This window comes from Lissotriton helveticus, chromosome 7 (assembly GCF_964261635.1).
Source record: "Lissotriton helveticus chromosome 7, aLisHel1.1, whole genome shotgun sequence".
Taxonomy (NCBI): Eukaryota; Metazoa; Chordata; class Amphibia; order Caudata; family Salamandridae; genus Lissotriton; species Lissotriton helveticus.
Window position 1 is genome coordinate 1,304,814,842 of NC_136068.1, and position 19,511 is coordinate 1,304,834,352.

Here is a 19,511-nt window from a genome sequence, read left to right on the forward strand (position 1 = left end):
AGCAGTACTGGAAGATAAGCTGTTTTTAATTTCTGACTGTATACTACCAGATACCCATTTTTTGCTCTCACCTACTAGACTACTACATAGGCCATTTACTGCCTGCTGAGAAGGGTAATGTTAGTTGACTTGGAGCATGTCCATTGCTTGTCATTGGCTGACTTAATTGTCACTTTCATTTGCTTACTTCTTATTCATTAGTGTATGTGGGTTTCACCTCCTCTTCTTGTTTGTCCCTCCCCTGGAGCATGGACACATTACCGTGTCCTTACAATACTCGCTTTTTCAAGCATTACTTTTTTCTTTTTCTTTAAAATGCTCTATCAGATTGCATATGTTTTCCAGCTGTCTTCCAAGTGTACTTCTCTTACTCTCGCCGGACTGCTCTCTCTTGCCTGGGTGCTTCTCCTCACTCACACCCTCTGTGATTCCCTTGCTACGTTGTGCTCCGCCAACCCATGCTGCTTTCTCCCCATATGCTTCTACCCTCACCCACCTACTAATGTGTTCTCGCTCTCCCCAGTTTGCTTTTCTCCAGCACCCTCCGTACTTCATGTTGATCACCCCTGTGCCCTCAGTGTTGTTTCCAGACCCCAGTGGTGCCTCTACCCCCTCCCCACCATGCTTCCCCCATCTGTTTTGTTTCCATCTTCCTTCTTGGCCCCTAGGGTGCTTCTGTGATCCGCCACCCGCTTTCCCCTAAAAAATGCTTTTATTTTCTTTTTATGAGCCAATCATAGTTGGATTGGTGAGTAAAAAGAAAAAAGAGGCTGCGTCAGCTTGCAGCCATGGGCATGCGTGAGGCTTCGCAATTATGTAATAGTCTTTTTACTTTCTTTAATTTAGCCATGCACAGCAATGGGGGATGCTGTCCAGCATTACTAAAAAAAATGACAAAGACAATAGATCTCAAAAGTGAGACCTACTGGCTAGGCCAAACCTTGATTGAGATCGAGCAATCACTGCATTGTTCTACATGCTGTCTAGCCTCTCTTCAAGAGGTCAGCATAATGTGTGCAAGTACTCTTGCTCGCGTTCAGAAATCTGCTTTTGTACTTCATAAAAATCTGAGAAAATAACTTTGACTCAGGGTACTGTACTCTATGAGTTTCCAGCATCCGAAGGTGAAATCGACAGGAACGATATGTTGTCCGGAAGAATCTGTTGCTTGATGCTACACAGGCAAGGGCAGCAGTATATGGCTGCAAAGCCTGTTTGAGGAGCTGTGGACCACATACCTATTCTAGCGCTGGGATGCCCGTGGGTAGCCATGTGCTCTATAGATTCCTAAACTGCAGGCTCCATCCTGTAAAGTTCAGCAACATGAGCCCCTCCTCCCCCGATCGGGATTGCGCATAGGCAGCGGAGCGGTGGACAGAAGTCAAGTGGCCTGTGGCGCTCCCTGATGGCTCAAGGGTGGAATTGCTGGACAGTGTGGCTGATAGAGGTACGGGGACACCCTATCTACAGCCAATCTTTCTGTGAAATTGATGGGCCTCTTGGCGGCGCAACGTCGGGCAGCCCACTGAGAGGTGAGGTAGGGTGGAGCGCAGGCTACAGGATTGTGGATTGGGGGTTGCAGCTGAACCACAACTAATGCTGCTTGCTTGGACTCTCCTCTCACAGGCCCTGGAGCCATGGCTCACTTGCCTCATACTTTAAACTACACCTGACACGAGGAGACTGCATATGAATCCCCCAACACCTTCCCCCACCAGCACACCATGGGTAAGTCTGATTCTAAAAAATCATGTCTGGTGTTTGATGCCAGGAAAAGCGTCAGACATCTGGAAATGGAGGTTGTCTGCCCATCCCATCTAGAGGTCACAGCTGATGGAGACTCCCTTTCGTAGGGGAACATCAAGGACCTATTATGAGAGATGAAATCAAGTCTCACCTCCATAAATTCTAAGATTGACTTTAACGCAAAGAATGAATGATTTGAAAGACCGCTCAGACAAACAACACATGCGCATCGCTGTTGCTGAATAAAGATTCTCAGACAGAGGAGGACCACCCACATCAATCCAACACTGTAAAAGTAATGCAGGTGGAACTCCACCATATCAAGTCAAACATTGAGGACGTCGAAGCTAGCTTGTGAAAGAGCAATGTCCGATTTACTGGATTCTCTGAGTTTACAGTGACGGGCCGCACCAAAGATGATATAGAAAAATGATACTAACCCACTTTGTCTCAGGCACCTCCTCAAAGATGTTGGTCATTTAGGAGACGCATAGATCACTGGCCCCCAAGACCTATGCCAGGGGCACCCCCAAGGTCCATCATTGCCAAATTTCTTAACTATCGAGATAGGGATCAACTCTTATGACTGGCCAGAAGCGAAGGACATTCAATATGAAGGGACAGGTATTTTGTTTTCCCCAGACTTTACACAATCAGGGCAGGAAGCCCAGAGAAAATGCCTCCCTGTGAAGCAAAAACTCCAAGAACGTCGCATATAATAAGCTATGCTATATGCAGCTAGGCTCTGCATTACATGTAAAGGCAAGACACAAGTGTATACAGAGCTAAAGGATGTTTTCACTTTCCTTCAAAAACATGTGGCAGCCCAGGCGCCCCATCATCACAAGATAATGCGGATAGTAGATCATTGTTTGAGGAAGTGGAATGAGGGACCTGATGTGGTCCGCCCTGAACATGATGGCCTGCCAGTGTCCTCTCCGATTGACTGGTGTCTAACCACCTGGTCAAGTTAGAAAAGATTGCCGGGCCCAAGTGCCCTACTCTGAGGACACCACATACCTTCTGACCATATTGTGTTGGTGGGTTAATTTTACTTGTACATGTTTGAGTATGCTAGATATAAAAGGTGGTGTGGGGATTAAAGGATAGGACTTCTTTAAGATTAAGTACATCCTTTGGGTCTTGAAGGAGGTAAGGCATGGTCTTGATTAATGGTTTCAAGAAGAAGTCAGTAAATTGGAACAACAGCTCCAGAATGGAGCCTATACCAGAAACTATAGATCTTCCCCTGGGCATAAATCTCAATTGGGGTATTTTAGGTCAAATATACATATATTGCGAAATAGGTTTGTCCGTCTGTAGGAACTCAGCCTCAAGTTTAATAATCAAATTGTGTTTTCAATGTCCTCTTTCGCGGTTTGTTTATTACTCAATTTTAATCTAAGGGCAGGGGATCTTTGGAGATCTTCAAGTAATTCTGATAATCATTCAACCATCTTAGTCATTCATTCCTATAATCAGAGAAGCAAAGCAACTATATAGCTTCCTCTTTGTCAGCCGGCTTTATGATCTGTTGGTAATGAGCTAACTTATTCTCTATGATTTATTTTGATCCAACTTCCAATGATCTCATACTTTGTAATCAATGTTCTTTAGACTGATTTGGTTCCCTATAACGTGCTCTGTTACCCTCAGGTCTCGACAGCACTATATAAAACTCTTCAAATAAATCCATTTCGCAGTGGAAAAAATGGGCGTCTATGGTTCTTGATTAAGATTGTAACATCCGTAAGCAGTACCTGTTTAAAATTAGTCACTTCTAGAGGGATCAAGTGTGGGGGTGGGATGAAGGTAGAATTTTTCTTAAGGCCTGTGTTGTTTTCTGGTGGACAAACATCTTACTGTATTGAAAAAAACGTTTAACCTTATTTCCGAAAGAATATTGCGAGTTCAGAGTATATCATGAGCTCATCACCATTACTGTTGTCGACAAAAAAGTAAATGTCATGTTCTCTACTGTTTAATATTTTATCCCTCAGAATAATAATTAGTTTATTGCACGACTGATATAGACTTGTTATTCCCTCAACTGGCTCTGTGTCTGGTGGTGATGCTGGAGGGTTCCAATGCACCTGTGATGAGCCTGGTCTTTTTAAGATGCCTCTTCCTTCGCTTTTATCTAAAAACGAACCGCAATTGTTACTGTAAGGATAATATACATACCAGAATGAAATCGGTGGAAAAGCCCAGGGGACTTTTGGCCAAAATGGCATTGGCGGTCTAAAACGTGGTGGCTGAGAAAACCTCATTGGCCCTCGTAATGATAGTTGAATAACTGGTCCCGACCGAGTTTTCCTTCACTACTCCTATCTCCTGAGCTGGACTGCCAGTCATGTGAACCATATCATCGTGATTTTGCCCCTCGTTATGTCGACTTTTCTGTAGGTTCTTTGTAGTAATCATTTGTGATGTATGAGTAGACTTTCTCATGGGAAAAATTTGCAACCAAACATTTTATTTAACATAAGTTGACTGTAATTACAGCTTTGTCTCCTCCTCCCTGACATGCTGAGAGAGAGGCAGTATTATTATCTTTTCCAGGGTAAGAATAACAAGCATTAGAAATGTAATAGGTCTCGCATTTTTTGAGTTAGAGCTATTGGCATAGCTCAACAGCTACCGGACAGAAACTGCCACTTTGTATGTGCCGAACAGAGCACTGCTTTGTGAAATGGCCTGAAAGCCTAAAACGATGTTGATAGCCAACAAAATAAAAAGCCAGACCAGGATGACCATGAGGAACCTTGGACGTATTGGGATGGCCAGCGCAAGCAAACAATGAGTGAAATCACCTGGGCATGACCCAAGCATGCAAAGGCGAGAGAATCAATCAATCAATCAATCAAGACATTTATATAGCGCACTACTCACCCGTAGGGTCTCAAGGCGCTAGGAGGGGGGGTGCCGTTACTGCTCGAACAGCCAGGTCTTGAGCTTCTTCCTGAAGGCGAGGTGGTCTTGGGTCAGGCGCAGGTCGGTCGGGAGGGAGTTCCAGGTCTTGGCGGCCAGGTAGGAGAAGGACCTTCCTCCTGTTGTCGCTCTTCGGATGCGTGGGACATCGACGAGGGCGTGGCTGGTTGATCTGAGGTGGCACTTGGGAGCGTAGAAGTTGATTCGGTTGTTGAGGTAGCTCGGGCCTTGGTCGTGTAGGGCTTTGTGTGCGTGGGTGAGGAGACGGAAGGTGATTCTTTTCCTGACGGGGAGCCAGTGCAGGTCTCTCAGGTGTCCGGAGATGTGGCTGTTTCGTGGGAGGTCGAGGATGAGTCTGGCTGAGGCGTTCTGTATCCGCTGGAGTCTCTTCTGGAGTTTGGCGGTGGTTCCGGCGTAGAGGGCGTTGCCGTAGTCCAGTCGGCTAGTGACGAGGGCCTGGGTGACGGTCTTCCTGGTCTCGGTGGGGATCCACCAGAAGATCTTCCGTAGCATGCGTAGGATGTTGAAGCATGATGAGGAGACGGCGTTGACTTGTCTGGTCATGGAGAGGGAGGAGTCCAGGATGAAGCCCAGGTTGCGTGCGTGGTCCGTTGGTTTGGGTGCGGTGCCCAGGGCGGGGGGCCACCAGGAGTCGTCCCAGGCGGAGGGCGAGGAGCCCAGGATGAGGACCTCCGTCTTGTCTGAGTTCAGTTTCAGGCGGCTGGTCGTCATCCACTCGGCTACATCTCTCATCCCTTCGTGCAGGTTGGTTCTGGCGGCGGCGGGGTCGTTGGTCAGGGAGAGGATCAGCTGGGTGTCGTCGGCGTAGGAGATTATGTTGAGGTTGTGTTTGCGTGCGATGGCCGCGAGGGGGCTCATGTAGACGTTGAAGAGGGTGGGGCTCAGCGAGGATCCTTGGGGGACGCCGCAGATGACTTCGGTGGCCTCTGACTTGTACGGTGGTAGGCGGACTCTCTGTGTTCTTCCTTCGAGGAAGGAGGTGATCCATTCCAGTGCCTTCTCCTGGATTCCGATGTTGCCGAGGCGCTGTACTAGGGTGCGGTGGCAGACAGTGTCGAACGCCGCGGAGAGGTCTAGGAGGATGAGGGCCGCTGTTTATTCGTTGTCCATCATGGTTCGGATGTCATCGGTGGCAGCGATGAGGGCGGTCTCGGTGCTGTGGTTGGCTCGGAAGCCAGACTGTGAGGGGTCGAGGGATCCATTCGTCTCGAGGAAGGCGGCCAGCTGTTTTTTGACGGACTTCTCGATGACTTTGGCCGGGAACGGAAGGAGCGAGATGGGACGGTAGTTCTTGAGTTCGGTGGGGTCCGCTGTAGGTTTCTTCAGTAGAGCGCTGAGTTCCGCGTGCTTCCAGCTCTCCGGGAAGGTGGCGGTGTCGAAGGAGGTGTTGATGATGTCCCGCAGGTGGGGTGCGATGACAGTGTCGGCCTTGTTGAAGATGTGGTGAGGGCAGGGGTCGGTTGGAGATCCGGAGTGGATGGAGTTCATAGTGCGGATGGTGTCTTCGGTGCTGATCGGAGTCCAGGCGCGGAGGGTGGTGGTGGGTGGCGTTGCTGTGGTCGTGGCGTGCGTTGGATGCTGAAACTGTTGTGTATGTCCGCGATCTTGTTGTGGAAGAATGAGGCGAGGGAGTTGCAGAGGTCTTGCGACGGGGTGATGTCGTTGTTTCCGGCGTTGGGGTTGGAGAGCTCCTTTACTATGTTGAAGAGTTCCTTGCAGTTGTGTGCGTTGTTGTCTAGCCGGTCCTTGTAGGCATTTTTCTTGGTGGCGCGGATCAGTTGGTGGTGTTTCCGGGTGGCGAGCTTGAGGTTGGTCATGTTGTCCATTGTTGGTTCCCTTCTCCACACTTTCTCGAGGGCTTGGCAGTTCTTCTTGGAGCTCTTGAGTTCGTCGGTGAACCATGGGGCTTTTCTGCTGCCGGGTCTGCTGGGCGGGGTCCTCAGAGGGGCGAGTTCGCCCCCGCAGTTGCTGATCCACTTAGTGAGGTTGTCGGCGGCCTGGCTGGGGTTCGTTGAGCCGGCGGGAGGGTGCTGGCTCAGGGAGGTGGTGAGCTGGTCGGCTGTGATCTTGTTCCAGCTTCTTCGGGCAACCTGTTGCTGGTGGTGGTGGATCGTCGTTCTTTTGAAGGTGAAGTGGACGCAGCTGTGGTCCGTCCAGTGGAGTCCTGTGGCGTGGCTGAAGGCGATGTCTTTGCTGGATGAGAAGACGGCGTCGAGTGTGTGTCCGGCGAGGTGGGTGGGGGTGGTCACCAGCTGCTTGAGTCCGAGGTTGGCGAGGTTGTCGAGCAGGGTGCTGGTGCTGCGGTCGCTGTTGTTCTCCAGGTGGAAGTTGAGGTCCCCCAGGAGGATGTAGTCGGCGGAGGGGAGGGCATGCGGGCTGATGAAGTCGGCGATGTCTTCGCTGAATCGTGTGCGTGGTCCTGGGGGGCGGTAGATCAGGGTGCCTCTGAGGGTTGTTCTGGGGTCCGTGTGGATCTGGAAGTGCAGGTGTTCGGCGGTGGTTAGGGTGTCGTCGGTGTTGGTCGTGATGCGGATGGTGTCTCTGTGGATGATGGCGATGCCTCCTCCCGTCTGGTTGGCGGTGCGGTCCCTCCGTGTGATCTTGTAGCCCTCTGGGATGGCGATGGCGATGTCGGGCGCTGAGGAGGCGTTCATCCAGGTCTCAGTGAGGAAGGCGACGTCAGGGGCTGTGGTGTCGAGGAGGTTCCAGAGTTCGATGGCGTGTCTGTGGACGGAGCGGGTGTTGAGCAGGATGCACTTGAGGTGGTTGCTGCTGGTGTTCGGCTTGGCGGGTGGTGGAGCAGGGTAGGTCCGGATGCAGGTGAACTTGCAGGCGTGGCAGCTGAAGGGTCCGTGGGTGTGCTTCGGGGTGGCTCGGTGACATCCCGGGATGCCGCCGGTATGGAGTGCGAGGAGGTCGGCGGCGTTGTAGGTTCGTCGGGTCGGCTTCCGTCGGTGGGGGCCAGGGGTCCTGGCCCTGGGCGCGGTCCAGGCGCGGACGGGCGCAGACGGGCTTACCTTTGGCGCGCCTTCGGCGCACAATCGGTGCGCCCGCTGCGCGTCAACGCTGCGCGTTCGCACGGTCGCCATATATGGCGAAGTGCGCGGGTGGGCGGAGCAGCTGGGAGGCGGGAGCGGGGAGGGAACAGAAGGAAAAAAGGGGTGGGGTCAGCGTTGGTGGCGGGAAGCGGGGAGGGACGACGGAGGGCGGCAACAGGCAGGAAAGAAACAGGAAATACAGCGGGAGAAACAACAATTATAACAAATACAATTCTACTCAGTAAATACAGTAAATACACCAGGGGCACAGGGAGAAGAGCGCTGATCACGGACCACGCCGCTCGAAGGAGGGGGCGTGGTCACGAGGCGGCAGTCGGGCAGCAAGGCACAATGGAAGGGGAAGCACACGCAGCAGCTGGTGGCCGTGCGGCGCGGGAGCGTCCTAGGACACACTCACCTGCGTCGCACGGTCGCCATATATGGCCAAGTGCGCGGGTGGGCGGAGCAGCTGGGAGGCGGGAGCGGGGAGGGAACAGAAGGAAAAAAGGGGTGGGATCAGCGTTGGTGGCGGGAAGCGGGGAGCGGGGAGGGACGACGGAGGGCGGCAACAGGCAGGAAAGAAACAGGAAATACAGCGGGAGAAACAACAATTATAACAAATACAATTCTACTCAGTAAATACAGTAAATACACCAGGGGCACAGGGAGAAGAGCGCTGATCACGGACCACGCCGCTCGAAGGAGGGGGCGTGGTCACGAGGCGGCAGTCGGGCAGCAAGGCACAATGGAAGGGGAAGCACACGCAGCAGCTGGTGGCCGTGCGGCGCGGGAGCGTCCTAGGACTAGGACCCAATGCACCTAAAAAAACCCTGTATTTCTAAATGGCACAACAATGAACAGATGGCAATTCATGGGCATGCCAAAAGTCGATACAGGAGATAACAGATCTTGCTGATAGTGCATGCGCGCTGCCTACGCTCAATCTAAAAATGCAGTATTGTGTTGTCATTTAAAAAAATATATAAAACGGGGGCAGAGGGTTGTCATGTGCATGTTGCGTACTCACAATCATACTTTCGATGTGTGTACAGTGGCACCTACTAGGGTTTTACCCTAAGAAATTCTATGTGAAAAAGCATTGTTTAATGTTGGTCTCCTGATTCTCTATACATTGTCTACACAAAGGCCACCCAAATTGGACACATAGTTCCACAAATGTACAACTAGGCTTTGTAATTGAATTTTTTAACTATAAAGTTGCACGAGTTAAAAAAATTAATACATTCAGTGAGGGTCAGTCCTGAAGAAATCTCCCGACACTTATCTATGGTATTTACTAGGGCAAAAACTCTCCCAACACTTTTCTATGACATTTACTAGGGCTAAAATCTCCCTTTATTTCACTCCTACACACTGGAGACCATAATATGGTTTGTCAATCTAGCAGTAGGTCTTTTTAATATTTACCCATCTACATTCAGAGTTTGTTTCATCCCATAATAGGACTTTTAGGCTCCTACTATCACACTGCAGTTGACATTTCCACTGTATAGAGCAACCCTTTTTTAACAGACTCGTAGCCCAGACTGATAGAATTCTTCTAACACAGTGAAAGGCCTTGAGATGAAGCATGCCACCTTTGGGTGGGTGACGTCATTACAATGCCCACTGTTCTTTGAGACTTCCTGCATAATTATAATCCAGGCACTTTATATTGTTCTTTAATAATTTGAATGGAGGGTGTAACCTGGTTCTCCTGCATCCCTCTAATTTGCCCCTAATGAGATATATAACCCAGTATGATGATTCCATGGTCTCCTGCCCAAAATGTAAGAATGAAGCTCCCTGACTGTGCAACTACCCAGCCCCTACCGGTTATCCTTTTTCTATTCCCCAGCATTTTTTTTTAAATAAGATAGAGTATGCAAAGCTCAATATTAGGAATAAACATGGTTTGAAATTCCTTGAGTAAGATAGTGATCAGAGATTGCGTACTAATCATCACAAGTTGAAAGCAAATGAAAGCATCTATTTAACTGCGAGGCAGCAGAGAGCGTAAACCAGCCAACACGTGTTTTGTCGCTCATTGGTGCGCAGGCCTGGGCATTTTTCAAGGCTGTTTAAGTATTATTAGTTACAGAATTACAAGAATTCCAAGCATGTACATACATATGTCACATAAGAAAACTGAAAAGTAGAAGCTTTTACTCATTTTTTTCATGTGAATATATATGTCCATGAATGGAAATCCTGTAATTCTGTAACTAATAATGCTAAAAAAAAAAGAAAATCCCCAGGCCTGTTCGCCATTCAGAGGCGAAGCATGTGTCGGTTGGTCTAAGTTCTCTGATGTCTTGCAATTAAATTCATTTGTTTTCCACTACATAAAATTAAGCGTATGTGACGATCAGTATGTAATCTTTGACCACCACTTTACTCAATGAATATCAAACCAAATGTTTATTACTATTTTTGAAAATTGCTTACACTACCTTACTTAAATAGATTTCATAGTTGTGGGCATAGGGGTATTACTCTCATAGGGTAAGCAATCAATACTGCCAATGACCCAATACAAGTCAGTGTAACTTTAGAACTAGTACCTCCCCCCCTTTCATGATAACCGCACTTTCTTTTTTTGCCAAGTTTGAGAAGCCCCTAAATTGAACTTATCTGCTGACTTTTAAGGGACTATAAATGGGTATTCACATTAATTAGACATAAGGCGGCCCTGGACCACATTGTTCAACATCCTGGCTGGTGGAATTTGAGTGGTTTTGGTGAGCAGTAACAGCACCATGGGTGATTACTCATGTAAATGGAGTCCTTGGAGGTCTTAATAGCCCCCCGTATACATTTTTTTTACTGACCATTAGTATTAAAAAAACTATGTCTCACTGCTTCAAAAACTATGATGATCGTGAATATCAGAAAGAGTACAAATAGAAGACCGACTGTGATTATATTGTAGCGGCATGATATGGTTATCCTGAAATAATCATGGACATCTTTTTGTACAAAAGCGGAATATAACATTGGAGATGGCGCCTGTCTACAAGGTGACTGCAAAGGCAACCCATCTACCACAACATCTTCTATTGATTCTTCGAATTCAAGATCAATCTGGTACCAGTACATAAGGGTTACTTCTCAAGCAGACCACCCGATTTATGTATTAGTTTGTGCCACCTAGGCATGAATCCCCTAAGTGTATTTGCAAATCTTAACCCTAAACTGTGAGACAAAGCAAGAATACCCAAACCCCATATATCTTTAGCATAAACAATTCGACAAATTGATTGTATTCCTTTACAATCCTATTTTATTTTCCCAGAGCTTACAGCATTGTTTTTAGCTTCATTTTGCAAGAAATCATGAACACTGTATTAGGAAGTACTGTTTTTGGTTGTAGGAAGACGATCCTCTGTGTTCTCAAACTAATTACAAACATCATAGAACTGCATGTGATCACAAACAGTAAATATCATACATAAGGTGGATGCAGAGTGGTACAATTGTATTTCTTTTGTGATATATTGGTGCTTTATTGATCTGTGTGAATGACATACAGCCGCACAGTGTTAAAGGGTTGACCCTTTTATTTAATAAGAAACAAAAAAACATGAAAATCCCCAGGCCTGTGCGCTATTCAGAGGCGGACCTATGTGCGACTGCAACTGTTATAACTATATTGTACTGTTATTAATCGAAACCTCCACCATTGCCTCTACTGAGCTCAGTTCAGACTGCTTGATTCAGCTACCACAAAATTAAGGTGATGCGAGTGAGCAACTCTACATTGTAGATTAGGTAACCAGTGTACTAATTTGTAGACAGCGCTTAGAATCTTGTCTTGATGTTGACCGGTCCCTGCTAGTTCAAGTATCTAGGAAGAAGTCTGACACCTTCCTTGCCTTTAGTATAATAAGAATCAGTAAACTGAAGACTATGTTAAGCTATTCGTTGGCATTTAATTACTGGAAGGACCACAGCAGTGTATTCCGCAGGTCATCTCTTTACTCAAAAGAACCCTTTCCTCTGTACAATCTTGGCTTCAATACACTCTCCTCTCTTGGCATCTCTTTACCTAAATCGTTCTCACAAGGCGATTCACCTTGGCTGGCCCTCCTACTCATACCTAAAAAACAAACTTCGCATCACAAGAGACCAGAAAAACATTAGACGCAAAACATTATTTCACGAAACAGAACAAAAAAAAGATCAAAAACTCTCTAAGCTTTCTCCTCTCAAGCCCCTAAGACTTATGATATCCTCCTCGAAGAACTGTGATACAATGCAAACTTCATAGCCTACTGTGAGGCTCTAAAAGCTCACTATTCACGCTCCATCTGCAACAGGATAATTATTGGACCCATCCCTTGCTACAGTAGCTTCTGTTCTTGTTCTATTTTCCTCGCAACTTTGCATCTGCGATGTGTCTCTCTGTCCTGTAATCTAGTTGTATGAAATCTGTCTTTCTATGTGAAGTGCCGTGCTACCCATGAGGTAAAGTCTGTGCTATATAAGCAGCATCATAAATAAAAAAATGTCAAAAAAATCTCTGCCACCTGTAATGATCATTACCAGAGCTTACCCTCCACAAACGTACCCAAACAAAACACTCACATAAGAGTCTTAATTCATGACATGCAAGCACACAACAGTTGAACACTTCTGCAGAGTCCTAGATTATTTGTACTAGCGCATTTATTAGAGATTTCCAATCTGTAATATGCAGTATTACTTCTTAGAGATCAGGCAAAATAAATCTTTCACTACATATAAAGCTTTGGAAAAAGTTTAGATGGACGAAACACATATAGGCGGTCATATCATGCGCGCAACACTAATTGGACTTAAAGGGCTTCAGAAAAATAACTAAATACTAGAGTTTTCTGTGTTTGAATAAAGCTCAAGAGTGTATCCTCGTACTGGGACATGCAAATTGTTCCTCGGCCCCAGAGTAAAAAATAATAATAATAAAGAACCTCAATGTCATGTTTGAGTCGGACCTTGGCAGCACCTTTCAGGTATATGACATTGTTAAGAATGCAGATGACCTGGTCATGATGCTCAGGAAAGCCCTGTCACACTTACTGATCGACTGGAACTCAGAAGGGCCTGGTTAGTGCCTTGCCTGGTTTACTGTACCACATACAATGGTGATCCTCCCCCAAAAAAGTTACAGATTTCGCAACAGATCCAAAACTAATTCAGATTAAAAAACAAATCAATGTTCTGCAAGAATTTCAGGGAAAAAAAGCACAGAATAAAAAGGCTGAACGCTCTCCTATTAATCCCAGTAGCACAAATAGTGAAGTTCACAATTCTCTCTCTGCTCTCTCAAAGACTACAAGGCCAAAATATATCTAACTCAAAATGATGATCCTATTATGCAAATGGGATAAAAACTAGACGCTTTTCCTTGTTTCCACTCAATAATGGTCCCAAAGAGTAACCCTGAAAATGCCACTTATCAGAAAAAAAAGGCTTCAAACTGAACACCATCATCCCAGCAGCCGTCATCACAGCGTCATGGGATCAGGAATATAACCACTAATGGGGCAAGAAACTGACAGCAATCTGGAAAATCAGGAATCTAACTGGCAGTTCTCCTGCTCATGACTCTACCAACCAATGGCATGATGGACTGAGGTCTCAATTAGCGATAGATGACTTTGGTGCTGAAAAGTCACAATAAGGTGACACAAACATCTAAATATGGTTGACAGCATCTTTGGACAACTGCGTTATGTTTTAGAGAAGGACTAAATGATAGACCATGTCGGTTACAGGGGAAAAGCAGCTTCTACTGACCCAATGAAGGAGACCCCTGCAGTCCTCACCTCCGGAGTCCGGCGAAATTTTGCCTCTTGTAGTAGTGCAGTAGCAGGGCCGTGCGCTCCCGGCAGCGCCGATAGTCCACCTCGAAGCTCTCGTCCTGCAGAGCTGCGTTCATCTCCTCGCCAATCCGTGCCCACACGTGCCTTGGCTCCTTGAGGGCAAATGGGTTCTGCATCACCACCTTGCGCAGCAGCATAATGTCGTGTTGCGCTAAAAAGCGCACCTTCTTTTTTCGGGTGGAGCCGGGGGTGCAGAATCCCTCCACTGCTGCGCGCACACAAACACAAAGCGCATCGGTCAATTAGTATATCGTTAATTACTGTACACAACAAAAACGAAAGCAGGTTTTGTCGCTTTAAATAACACCAGTTTAGTAACGCGATTTAGAATATTTGTACAAAACAAAGTGTTCAACGTTTCAGACACGAGTACATCATATGTATTTTCTCAGCATGTATGTCTAATACTGCAAGACAGATTGTGGTTTGTTTCGAGGTAACCCTCGAGACGTAGCTCGATAAATATATTTATGGTACCATTCATCAATACACCTACTAGTATGCATATTCTCAAATTGAAAAAATTATTAAACATTCCTCTGTACTACAGCCAGCCAATTATGCCAGTAGGAATAGAAATGAGTCTGTAACATGCGTTCAAGACGTCGATGGGTTTGGGAAAGAAAGCAATTAAAAAGCCGCCGGGTGTTGCACATAGACAGCAAGCTATTAGAGAGGTGCATTAAGGATGACGGTAGGGCTGGTGCCCGAGTCAGTCACTTGTCTGGCCTCTGGAATTCAAAGACGAACTAGACAGGGGAGGAGTTAGTCACATTGTACTGCCCATTTGAAATGTAGGTGCTACCATGCGTCAGTCCGAGTTATCGAACGCTCCGAAAAGTGGGTTGGCCTGGGGCAGGGAAAGACAGATGTCAGGAAGACAGAGTAGGCTGCATATCCGAGCAGGTACTCCGTTATGTAGGCGAGGCTGTGGAGAGGTCAGTAGTACGTCAAACGTCGCCAAGGTAACGACTCAAGCCGTCCCACAGCCAACAACGGCGCTAATGCCTATGCCCCCTAAATGCACTTCAGCACTCTAGGCCCATTTGACCCGACGCTGTTAAAAGCAAATTTTTACTCGGCACGACCAGTGCGCGACTACCTTCTTCTTATATATCCCCTTCAGCACTCAGTCCGTTTCATGGACCGTTCTGCCTCTGCAGAGCTATGCCCTGTACAAATCAAGTACCGCATAGGTCTAGACCTGTAATTAATGTCGTATCCACCCTTGTTTTATCATGCGCGAACATGACCCAAGGGTAAAGGAGCGCTATACAGTACACAGGTGACAACCAATACAAATGGTGATTAAGGAGAACATATCGGGTGACAACAGGTTCAAGTTGCATAAGGTCATAGCAAAGGAAATACAAGGGGAAGGCAGCAGATTAATCACCAGGAGGGGCATTTTACTGCCCTCCATACAATAAAAAAAAGAGATATATTAGGACATTAAATATCTTTCTATAAGTGAAGATAACAGATCCATCACCGGGAGAAGCATCCACTGCCCTTCATACAAAAATGGTTAATTTGGACATTCTACCCTAGTTGTCCCTTACCCCAATATCCAGCACCGTCCACACATTTATCCTCCCCCCCAGTATCCAGGAACGCTTTACCTCTGCATGCCGACAATATCCTTGCTTTCAACCCCTTCTCTCGCTACCTTTCTCACAACATCCCTGCTTCTCGCACAGTGGTGAATTGTAAAGTGAGTCGCGTAACGCCCCCTAGCCACGTCTCTTGTCACCTGTCAAGCAGGGGCCCACCTCTCCCCCTTAGCCTCCACATCATGGTCCTTTATATTTTGCATTTTCTGTCGCACCGAAATGGATTTGTTCAACATATTCTATTGACATGCAACCATATATAGATCCCGTGCTTCGCTCTGTGGGCACCCACAGCCCTGCGCCCTCACCCCCACTGCTGGTCTGCACTAGCCCTACGGGCTCCATTGTTGTCACTCCTTGGTCAGACAGGAAGCACACAGACCTCTGACGCAACCAATCAGCGCGACCACGCCAGCGTGTATAACCAACTTCCCCTCAAGTGTAGCCTAAACAAGCCCCACCTACACACACCAAGAGCGATGGGTAAAAAAAGAGACAAATACTACAACAATTGACTATATTCAGCAAAATTAGGAAACACCAATGTTTCTTTATTGTAGATCGTTGCACGCTTTCTGTCACAGGTGACGCAAATGTTTCGGTCCTGGACTGTCTTTCAATGTAGGGACATCCTACATGGCAACATTTTAGAGCGGAAAAGTGGTAGATTTGAGGGGGAAAAATCGGAAGGAGTTTTTTTAATCTATTAACTTCTTTTGAAACAGAGGCAATTTCGGGAAGGGGACAACCAAAATAAAGCCATTTGTGGCGTAAAAATCGGGATTGTAACGTTTGAAATGGGGCTACTGGCATATATGGGATCTTTTCCAGATGTATGTGTAAGGGAAGTGTGTTGGACGGTATGTATTTATGTTGCAAGAAAAATATTGACAAGTACAGGTGCACAAAACTTTTGTGCATCGACTGTCGCCCAATTCTCCTTCTGGATTCACACAGTTTCACCACTTGTACTACCTATTTCCACTTAAGGCATCACCTGCTGCCATAGGCATTATTGCCTATATAGGCAACACTCCTGTGGTGACGGTTTAGTGGTTCGCGGGCGGGCGCCGCAGGCGGAATCGGAAGTGCGGCCATTTTACAAAGCCGCGACTTTCAAGCCCGTCGGACGCTCTCCCCGGCACTCTGTGAAACAAAGTAACCTGAAATCACCTGAGGCTCAGTATTGCTTATTGGAGATATAAGGGGGTCACTATAAATGGCGACGAGGCAAGGGATGGAATAACAGCGTGCACATTGGCGCGCTGAACAACCGCCGACCCACCCCACACAGAGCGCGGCAGAGGGACCAGAGCGTGCCCCGAAGAGGACACGGCCCCCCACACGAAGAGGCAAGGCAAGGGGCAGGACCCGGTCAACAGAGAGTCCACAGCCCCGGATACGGCTGGTAAGCGCCCAGTGCCACCCCGGGCACCCAGCCATAGCGAGCACAAACCAGAGGAGGGCCCACAGAAGAAAAAAAAGAGAGGGAGCGGCCATAGCAGTCTGGGAGGAGGCCAAAACGGAGAAGTAACACCCAGGCCCACAACACCCACAGAGGGGGAGAAGAACTAGAGGAGGAAGCAGGAACGTGAGTGGAAAACCCGGGTAGGTCCTCGCCTCAGGCTGACCAACTGGGGAAAGGTACAAGTCAGGACCCAGCGCACTAGTTTCTAAACGCAGCCCTGGACTCCCCAAGTACATCCAGCAGTGAGGAAGGAAGTCCAGCTCTCGCCCGAGGAGGCAGTCAGGAAGAGAGACAAGCACCTGGAAGCCTGCCAAGCACCATCACGCAGCGGAATCCGGTCCCACGAAACGCGGGAAGAATGAGCGCGCAGTCATCCTCCCTCACCAACCTGGTCCCGTTCCTACCCAAGAGAGGTGAACCAACGATGCCATGGGAAGACTGGAAGAGGTATTTTCTGAATTACCTATCGGCCCTAGAAGAAGAGAGCGAAGGGGCGTACTCCCGGAAGAAGAAGATACTCCTGCACAACCTAGGCCCGGAGGGGATCAGAGTATATGACAACCTGGTGAAGAAGACCAGGCCTCCTACGGACACAGATGAGTTCCAACAAGCGATCGAGGATTTGGACTCGCACTAGCGACCCGTGGTATGTGTAGCCACAGACAGATGTAATTTCTTCCAGAGGAAACAAGGCGGAGGAGAATCGATCGACGAGTACGTTGCAGCGTTACAGAAACTGGCAGTGACCTGCAAATTTGGAACGCTACATGACGAACTGATCGGGGACCAGATCATAATGCACACGTCCAACAACGCCATCCAAGAAAATGTGTGGGTAAATGGCGATGCTCCGCTCAAAGAAGTGCTGGCGCTGGTGAAGAAGGCGGAACTGTCGAAGAGGCGCGCGGAAGCAGCGAGGAAGGAGACGATCAGCAGAACGACAGTATGCAAAGTTACGGAAGTGAACAGACCAGCCAAGGCCCAACAGACAGGACCATCCAACACACAGCCCCAGAATAAAAGTACCCTCAAAGAGCAGGAGGAGGACTAAGGCCTAAGTGGAACAACACGGAAAACTGTTTCCGATGTGGAAGCTCAACGCACTCCGGCAACGACAAAGTCTGCCCAGCCTTTAGGGCAAAATGCTCGTACTGCGGGATCATGGGTCACTATGAAAAGGTGTGCCGACGCCAACCCAGGAAGTCAGAAGTGAAGTACGTAGCCCAAGACGGCGAGGAAGAAGAAGAAACACAAGGGGAAGAAGTAGAGGAGGAAGAAGTCTTGTGTATAGACGACCAAGTCATGGGGATTAACTGCACAGGGTCCAAGAAGCCAGTACTGAGAATGAGGATTGGAGGAGTAGAGATTGACATAGTGGCGGACTCAGGTTCCCCTTACACGATAATTCAACGTACAGTGTGGGAAAGAAACTTTCAAAACGAGACGAAAGCAAGCCTAATTCCCCCAGACATACGCCCTGTCACATACACTGGCGAACCAATACCCATGGTAGGGTATTGTCCTCTCATGTTCGAATTCAAAGGGCGCAAGGCGGATGGCAAGTTGTATGTAGCCGAGAAAGGACCATCGGTCCTGGGATGGACGGATCAAGGAGCCCTGGGAATTCAGCTTAACCAGGAGGAATCGACAAGGTGCTAATGACTGACACAGAACAAGAATATAAGGTGGACGCATGGAGGAGAGAATACCCGGAGGTCTTCAAGGGAACCATAGGTCGGATGACCAAATTCTCACACAAAATACGCTTAAAGGAAGGAGCACGTCCAGTGAGCCACAAAGTCCGCAACATTCCTTTCAGGAGCAGGGAAGCGGTACAAGAAGAACTAAGACGCCTGGAAAGGAGCGGTATTATAGAGGCTATCGAGAGCGTCGAATGGCTTGCGCCTCTCTTCGTGGCACAGAAACCTAACGGGAAGGTGCGTCTATGTGTGTACCTCAGGGAACTGAACAAGAACATATGGGTGGACAAGTTTCCTCTACCCAAGATCAACGAGATGCTATCGAAAAACGAAGGGAATAAAGTGGTTCTCCACAGTGGATCTCTCGTCCGCATATCATCAAATAGCACTACATCCTTCCTGCAGTCACTTAACATCCTTCATAACTCCATTCGGGTGTTATAAGTTCCTGAGGATGCCGTTCGGACTAGCATCAGCAGCCGCGGTATTTCAAAAACGAATGCACAGGCTATTCCAAAAGGAAACCGGAGTACAATACTTCCAGGACGATATCGTCATAATGGGGAAGTCAAAAAGCGACCACGACACAAAGCTACACATGGTGTTGTCCATACTGGAGAAAAATGGGATCACGGCGGAATGGGCGAAATGTAAGTTCAGCGTGAGATCAGTGACATACCTGGGTCACGAAGTTAGCGAGAAGGGAATAGAACCGAAGAGGGCTAATGTGGCAGCCATCAAAGATGCACCGACACCTACGAGGAAGGAGGACATTCGCTCGTTTTTAGGGATGGCAGAATTCTACAGAAAGTTCATACCGCATTTCGCGTCCAAGACCCACCACCTGAGGCAATTACTGAAAGAGAAAAACATGTTCAAATGGTCCGGCGAGGAACAAGAGGAGTTCGAAGCTCTGAAACAAGAGATCTGCCATGCAGTACCCCTCAAGGGATTCGACCAGGCTGCCTTGTCCGTACTGACCACTGACGCAAGCGACAAAGGATTGGGGGCTGTATTGATGCAAAGGTCACGAGAGGATGAAGTCTCCACGGTCAGCTTTGCCTCAAGGTCGCTTGCGCCCAACAAAGAAAAGTTCAGCGTGATTGAAAAGGAGATGCTGGCAGTGGTAT

General features: G+C 47.9%; 1 protein-coding gene across 5 annotated transcripts in view; it reads right to left on the bottom strand.

Annotated features, from left to right (window-relative positions):
- Positions 1–15,590, bottom strand: part of LOC144770244 (uncharacterized) — a 56,157-nt gene extending 40,567 nt beyond the window's left edge. Inside the window, exons 1-2 of one of the 5 annotated variants that reach the window (XM_078654589.1) lie at positions 15,522–15,590; positions 13,544–13,805 (exon numbers count right to left, since the gene is read on the bottom strand). In XM_078654589.1, coding sequence (XP_078510715.1) covers positions 13,544–13,805; positions 15,522–15,558 — 299 coding nt within the window. In that variant the 5' untranslated portion in view covers positions 15,559–15,590. Of the gene's footprint in view, positions 1–13,543; positions 13,809–15,222; positions 15,301–15,353; positions 15,502–15,521 lie in introns of those variants that run through there. The other 4 variants (XM_078654588.1, XM_078654590.1, XM_078654592.1 and 1 more) reach the window with 4 other exon arrangements.
- Positions 15,591–19,511: the final 3,921 nt, after the last annotated feature.